We start from the raw sequence: 8,513 nt of genomic DNA, 5'->3' as shown, positions 1-8,513 counted from the left end.
CTCCTCTCGGCCATAACATCTCTGCCATCCCCTCTCTGCCATCCCCTCTCTGCCATAACATCTCTGCCACCCCCTCTCTGCCACCCCCTCTCTGCCATCCCCTCTCTGCCATCCCCACTCTGCCATCCCCTCTCTGCCATCCCCTCTCTGCCATCCCCTCTCTGCCATCCCCTCTCTGCCATCCCCACTCTGCCATAACATCTCTACCATCCCCTCTCTGCCATCCCCTCTCTGCCATCCCATCTCTGCCATCCCCTCTCTGCCATCCCCTCTCTGCCATCCCCTCTCTGCCATAACATCTCTGCCATCCCATCTCTGCCATAACATCTCTGCCATCCCCTCTCTGCCATCCCCTCTCTGCCATAACATCTCTGCCATAACATCTCTGCCATCCCCTCTCTGCCACCTCCTCTCGGTCATAACATCTCTGCCATCCCCTCTCTGCCATCCCCTCTCTGCCATAACATCTCTGCCACCCCCTCTCTGCCACCCCCTCTCTGCCATCCCCTCTCTGCCATCCCCACTCTGCCATCCCCTCTCTGCCATCCCCTCTCTGCCATCCCCTCTCTGCCATCCCCACTCTGCCATCCCCTCTCTGCCATCCCCTCTGCCACCCCCTCTCTGTCATCCCCTCTCTGCCATCCCCTCTCTGCATTCCCCTCTCTGCCATCCCCTCTCTGCCATAACATCTCTGCCATAACATCTCTGCCACCCCCTCTCTGCCATCCCTCTCTGCCATCCCCTCTCTGCCACCCCCTCTCTGCCATCCCCTCTCTGCCATCCCCTCTCTGCCATAACATCTCTGCCATAACATCTCTGCCACCCCCTCTCTGCCATCCCCTCTCTGCCATCCCCTCTCTGCCATCCCCTCTCTGCCACCTCCTCTCTGCCATCCCCTCTCTGCCATCCCCTCTCTGCCATCCCCTCTCTGCCACCCCCTCTCCGCCACCCGTTCTCTGCCATCTCTGACACAGTTAGATTACACATGTAACACAGTTAACACACAGTTAACACACAGTTAAAACACAGTTAACACACAGTTAACACACAGTTAACACACACAGTTAACACACAGTTAACACACAGTTAAAACACACAGTTAACACACAGTTAACACACAGTTAACACACACAGTTAACACACAGTTAACACACAGTTAACACACAGTTAAAACACAATTGAAACAGCTATAACACAGTTTTAACAGTTCAAAATAGTGTTAAAACACAACGGTTCTGTGAGCACCAAACACACAGTATTCCCATGTTGTTCTCCTAATCTCCTCTTCTCCTTATTTCCTTTCTGTCCTGGACTGATTGTTTACGTTGTTTGTAAATGTCTTTCCGAGAGTTTTTTTTTGGTTCTATATAGGTTCTCGAGCTTTAACATGTCGTCTCAGTCTTCAGAGACTGACAACATCGTGGAGTTCATTATCTCACAGTCAGGCTTTTAGACAGATCATATTTACAAAACCACAAGTCACTAAATGAGAGTTTATGTTATTGCAAAATATTCCTTGACTTTAGCTGATCCCCCTCACCAACCCCCCAATCCACATCCCCCTCACCAAACCCCAATCCACATCCCCCTCACCAAACCCCCAATCCACATCCCCTCACCAAACCCCCAATCCACATCCCCCTCACCAAACCCCCAATCCACACCCCCTCACCAAACCCCCAATCCACATCCCCTCACCAAACCCCCAATCCACATCCCCTCACCAAACCCCCAATCCACACCCCCTCACCAAACCCCCAATCCACATCCCCTCACCAAACCCCCAATCCACATCCCCTCACCAAACCCCCAATCCACATCCCCTAACATTGACACTAACCCAAACCCAGACCCAAACCCAGACCCAAACCCAGACCCCAACCCAGACCCAAACCCAGACCCCAACCCAGACCCCAACCCAGACCCAAACCCAGACCCAAACCCAGACCCCAACCCAGACCCAAACCCAGACCCAAACCCAGACCCAAACCCAGACCCAAACCCAGACCCAAACCCAGACCCAAACCCAGACCCCAACCCAGACCCAAACCCAGACCCCAACCCAGACCCAAACCCAGACCCAAACCCAGACCCAAACGCAGACCCAAACCCAGACCCAAACCCAAACCCAAACCCATGACCTTGACCATAACCCAACTGACAAAAAAGTCACAAGGTAGAGTAACACAGTAGAGTAACATAGTAGAGTAACACAGTAGAATAACACAGTAGAGTAACACAGTAACACAGTAGAGTAACACAGTAGAGTAACATAGTAGAGTAACATAGTAGAGTAACACAGTAACACAGTAGAGTAACACAGTAGAGTAACATAGTAGAGTAACACAGTAACACAGTAGAGTAACACAGTAGAGTAACACAGTAGAGTAACACAGTAGAATAACACAGTAGAGTAACACAGTAACACAGTAGAGTAACACAGTAGAGTAACATAGTAGAGTAACACAGTAGAGTAACACAGTAGAGTAACACAGTAGAGTAACACAGTAACACAGTAGAATAACACAGTAGAGTAACACAGTAGAGTAACACAGTAGAGTAACACAGTAGAGTAACATAGTAGAGTAACACAGTAACACAGTAGAGTAACACAGTAGTGTAACACAGTAGAATAACACAGTAGAGTAACACAGTAGAATAACATAGTAGAGTAACACAGTAACACAGTAGAGTAACACAGTAGAGTAACACAGTAGAATAACACAGTAGAGTAACACAGTAACACAGTAGAGTAACACAGTAGAGTAACACAGTAGAGTAACACAGTAACACAGTAGAGTAACACAGTAACACAGTAGAGTAACACAGTAGAGTAACACAGTAGAGTAACACAGTAGAGTAACACAGTAGAATAACATAGTAGAGTAACACAGTAACACAGTAGAGTAACACAGTAGAGTAACACAGTAGAGTAATGTACTCACCCCAGAAGTTCTGTTGCCATGGTGGAACTGTACTGAATAGACTGTTAGATGCCATGACTCCTCCTGGTTGCTGTGAAATTCAGCCTTGTGGTTCCACTGTGGTTAGCGTGACCCCTGGCCCCTGACCAATGGCCTCTAGATCCTAAACTAAGAGCACGTACCACGGAGAACCAAGAGCACGTACCACGGAGAACCAAGAGCACGTACCACGGAGAACCAAGAGCACGTACCACGGAGAACCAAGAGCACGTACCACGGAGAAAAGGACAAAACCAATCACAAGAAACTCTTTCTGGTTTGAAGAATTCAGACGACCACATGTACAGACCAGGTCTGGACGAGTTGGAACGTCCTTACTGCCACAAGGTTGCTCTGCGTAGCGCCTGCGACTAATGATGACCCGATCACATTTAACCATTTACACTCCAGAGGTCTGTCTGTTACCCAGAGGGCTGAGTGTTTTTGTGTGGTTCCTGGGAGGCGAGGAGAGCGGAGCCTCACACTACCCCACAGACACCAGCTTTAAACTTAGTCTCCTTCCTCTTGCAGTCACTGGATAGACCTGGTCACATGGTCCTGATGTCATCACTGAACAACGGTTGACTGGGACAACCTACCACCAAGGCTTTCTTTTCTCCTCTCTTGTCGCTTCCTCCTTCTCTGTGCGGTGGGTGTGTGGTGGGTGGGTGGTGGGCCCCACCCTCCAGGCTCGGGGGTTGGAGGGTCTGTCTCTCCCAGGAGTAGAGCCTTCAGAGCGGGCACAGTGGCTCACTGACTCAGCCTCTGTCAGCATATGGAGAACACACAGCACCTTACACTTCTATCCCTTCACTCCCATCTCCCACCCTCTCTCTCTCTCTCTCTCTCTCACTCTCTCTCTCTCTCTCTCTCTCTCTCTCACTGTCTCTCTCTCTCTCTCTCTCTCTCTCTCTCTATTTCTCTCTCTCACTATCTCTCTCTCTCTCTCACTCTCACTCTCTCTCTCTCTATCTCTCTCTCTCTCACCCCTCTCTCTCTCTCTCTCTCTCTCACCCTCTCTCTCTCTCTCTCTCTCTCTCTCTCTCTGTCTCTCTGTCTCTCTCTCTCACACTTTCTTTCTCTAACTCTTTCTTTCTATAAGAGTGTGAGCGTGAGTGTGTGTGTGTTTGTGAGTGTGAGTGTGTGTTTGAGCTGAATATGTGGTGTGAAACATTCTCTCAGTAGAGACTGGTTGTTTAGAGAAGGGTGTGTCTGCAGAGTCGGTCTACAGGCTGGGAGTGCTGTCGTTCCCCCTCCTTTCTTCACTCACTCTCTCACTCACTCTCTCACTCACTCACTTTCTTTCTCTCTCTCTCACTCACTCTCTCACTCACTCTCTCACTCACTTTCTTCCTCTCTCTCTCACTAACTTACTGGACCAGATCAGATATACAGACACTGCATTAATACTAGATCAGATATACAGACACTGCATTAATACTAGATCAGATCAGATATACAGACACTGCATTAATACTAGATCAGATATACAGACACTGCATTAATACTGGACCAGATCAGATATACAGACACTGCATTAATACTGGATCAGATCAGATATAGAGACACTGCATTAATACTAGATCAGATCAGATATACAGACACTGCATTAATACTAGATCAGATATAGAGACACTGCATTAATACTAGATCAGATATACAGACACTGCATTAATACCAGATCAGATATACAGACACTGCATTAATACTAGATCAGATCAGATACACAGACACTGCATTAATACTAGATCAGATATACAGACACTGCATTAATACTAGACCAGATCAGATATAGAGACACTGCATTAATACTGGACCAGATCAGATAAACAGACACTGCATTAATACTAGATCAGATCAGATATACAGACACTGCATTAATACTAGACCAGATATATAGACACTGCATTAATACTGGACCAGATATAGAGACACTGCATTAATACTAGATCAGATAAACAGACACTGCATTAATACTGGATCAGATATACAGACACTGCATTAATACTAGATCAGATATACAGACACTGCATTAATACTAGACCAGACATACAGACACTGCATTAATACTGGATCAGATCAGATATACAGACACTGCATTAATACTAGATCAGATATACAGACACTGCATTAATACTAGATCAGATATACAGACACTGCATTAATACTGGACCAGATCAGATATACAGACACTGCATTAATACTGGACCAGATCAGATATACAGACACTGCATTAATACTAGACCAGATATACAGACACTGCATTAATACTAGATCAGATACACAGACACTGCATTAATACTGGACCAGATCAGATATACAGACACTGCATTAATACTAGATCAGATCAGATATAGAGACACTGCATTAATACTAGATCAGATCAGATATACAGACACTGCATTAATACTAGATTAGATCAGATATACAGACACTGCATTAATACTAGATCAGATCAGATATAGAGACACTGCATTAATACTAGATCAGATATACAGACACTGCATTAATACTAGACCAGATATACAGACACTGCATTAATACTAGATCAGATATACAGACACTGCATTAATACTAGATCAGATATACAGACACTGCATTAATACTAGATCAGATATAGAGACACTGCATTAATACTAGATCAGATATACAGTAACTGCATTAATACTAGACCAGATAAACAGACACTGCATTAATACTAGATTAGATCAGATATAGAGACACTGCATTAATACTAGATCAGATATACAGACACTGCATTAATACTGGACCAGATCAGATATACAGACACTGCATTAATACTAGATTAGATCAGATACACAGACACTGCATTAATACTAGACCAGATATACAGTAACTGCATTAATACTGGACCAGATATACAGTAACTGCATTAATACTCGATCAGATATACAGACACTGCATTAATACTGGATCAGATCAGTGTGTGTGAGGGGTGTGGTTAATGATTGGTGTGGTTAATGAGGGGTGTGGTTAATGAATGGTGTGGTTAATGAGGGGTGTGGTTAATGAATGGTGTGGTTAATGAGGGGTGTGGTTAATGAATGGTGTGGTTAATGAGGGGTGTGTTTAATGAGGGGTGTGGTTAATGTGTGGTGTGGTTAATGAAGGGTGTGGTTAATGAATGGTGTGGTTAATGAGGGGTGTGGTTTATGAGGGGTGTGGTTAATGAATGGTATGGTTAATGTGCTGTGTGGTTAATGAGGGGTGTGGTTAATGAGGGGTGTGGTTTATGAGGGGTGTGGTTAATGAGGGGTGTGGTTAATGATTGGTGTGGTTAATGAGGGGTGTGGTTAATGAATGGTGTGGTTAATGAGGGGTGTGTTTAATGAGGGGTGTGGTTAATGTGTGGTGTGGTTAATGAGGGGTGTGGTTAATGAATGGTGTGGTTAATGAGGGGTGTGGTTTATGAGGGGTGTGGTTAATGAAGGGTGTGGTTAATGAGGGGTGTGGTTAATGAGGGTGTGGTTTATGAGGGGTGTGGTTAATGAAGGGTGTGGTTAATGAGGGGTGTGGTTAATGAGGGGTGTGGTTAATGAGGGGTGTGGTTAATGAAGGGTGTGGTTAATGAGGGGTGTGGTTAATGAAGGGTGTGGTTAATGATGGGTGTGGTTAATGAAGGGTGTGGTTAATGAGGGGTGTGGTTAATGAAGGGTGTGGTTGATGAGGGGTGTGGTTAATGAAGGGTGTGGTTAATGAGGGGTGTGGTTAATGTGGGGTGTCAGCAGCCTGTACATTAACCCTTTCCTCAACAATCATTCAATGTGTTGCTCAGCAAATATATACTTCATACAAATGTCAATTTAATGTTCATATAACTATATTTACAGTACTCTACAACCAAAAGTATTTGTTAAATCTCTGGTACCTAAGTAACAGTACTACTAAATATATAAATGAGTGAACAGTAAAACACGCTAAATATAAAATATCAACAATCCAACAGTCTGAATTAGCACAGAGACCATTTTTCTTGTCTTAGACCATTTTAGTTCAATTCAACATTTTCCTTGGCGGAGAATTAGATAAATATGCTGCCTAAAACAAGAGCCTCAGGAGCTGTGATCCATGAAACAGCCCCAGCAGGGAGTAGGCATTCAAACCGGTATGTACGAGTGTGTGTGTGTGCGTGAGTGTCTGTGTGTCTGTTCCTGTGTGTGTGTGTGTGTGTGTGTGTGTGTGTGTCTGTTCCTGTGTGTGTGTGTGTGTGTGTGTGTATATGTGTGACTGTTCCTGTGTGTGTGTGTGTGTGTGTGTGTGTGTGTGTGTGTGTGTGTGTGTATATGTGTGACTGTTCCTGTGTGTGTGTGTGTGTGTGTATATGTGTGACTGTTCCTGTGTGTGTGTGTGTGTGTGTGTGTGTGTGTGTGTGTGTGTGTGTGTGTGTGTGTGTGTGTGTGTGTGTGTGTGTGTGTATATGTGTGACTGTTCCTGTGTGTGTGTGTCTGTGTGTGTTTACTGTGTGTGTTTACTATGTGTGTTTACAGTGTGTTTACTATGTGCTATTGGTAGAACACAAACACCAGAAATATCAGACAAAATCACTTTTGTTAGATGTAATATGTGGCACACATGATATGGTAGTAGATTGGTAGTAGTATGGTAGTAGTATGGTATTGGTATGGTAGTATTATGGTAGTAGATTGGTAGTAGTATGGTATTAGTATGGTATTGGTATGGTAGTATTATGGTAGTATTATGGTAGTAGTATGGTAGTAGAATGGTATAGGTATGGTAGTAGTATGGTAGTAGAATGGTAGTAGTATGGTAGTAGTATGGTATTGGTATGGTAGTATTATGGTAGTAGATTGGTAGTAGTATGGTATTAGTATGGTATTGGTATGGTAGTATTATGGTAGTAGTATGGTATTAGTATGGTATTGGTATGGTAGTATTATGGTAGTAGTATGGTAGTAGAATGGTATAGGTATGGTAGTAGTATGGTAGTAGAATGGTAGTAGTATGGTATTGGTATGGTAGTATTATGGTAGTAGTATGGTAGTAGCATGGTATTAGTATGGTATTAGTATGGTATTGGAATGGTAGTAGTATGGTATTGGTATGGTAGTATTATGGTAGTAGTATGGTAGTAGCATGGTATTAGTATGGTAGTAGAATGGTAGTAGTATGGTAGTAGTATGGTATTGACATGGTAGTAGTATGGTAGTAGTATGGTAGTAGCATGGTATTAGTATGGTATTAGTATGGTATTGGAATGGTAGTAGTATGGTATTGGTATGGTAGTATTATGGTAGTAGTATGGTAGTAGCATGGTATTAGTATGGTAGTAGAATGGTAGTAGTATGGTAGTAGCATGGTATTGGCATGGTAGTAGTATGGTATTGGCATGGTAGAGGTATGGTAGTAGTATGGTAGTATTATGGTAGTAGTATTGTAGTAGTATGGTATTGGTATGGTAGTAATATGGTAGTAATATGGTGTTAATATGGTGGTAATAGGGTGGTAATATGGTAGTAATACAGTAGTAATATGGTAGTAATATGGTAGTAATATGGTGGTAATATGGTG

The 8,513-nt window shown here is 43.9% G+C and overlaps 1 protein-coding gene across 1 annotated transcript in view; it reads right to left on the bottom strand.

Annotated features, from left to right (window-relative positions):
- The window catches only part of LOC115125436 (runt-related transcription factor 2-like), a 195,991-nt gene extending 192,263 nt beyond the window's left edge, over window positions 1–3,728 (bottom strand). Inside the window, exon 1 of the mRNA XM_065008540.1 lies at window positions 2,946–3,728. Coding sequence (XP_064864612.1) covers window positions 2,946–3,000 — 55 coding nt within the window. The 5' untranslated portion in view covers window positions 3,001–3,728. The remainder of the gene's footprint in view (window positions 1–2,945) is intronic.
- Window positions 3,729–8,513: the final 4,785 nt, after the last annotated feature.

The sequence above is a fragment of the Oncorhynchus nerka genome, linkage group LG24 (assembly GCF_034236695.1).
Source record: "Oncorhynchus nerka isolate Pitt River linkage group LG24, Oner_Uvic_2.0, whole genome shotgun sequence".
Taxonomy (NCBI): Eukaryota; Metazoa; Chordata; class Actinopteri; order Salmoniformes; family Salmonidae; genus Oncorhynchus; species Oncorhynchus nerka.
This window is presented reverse-complemented; position numbering and strand designations above follow the sequence as displayed.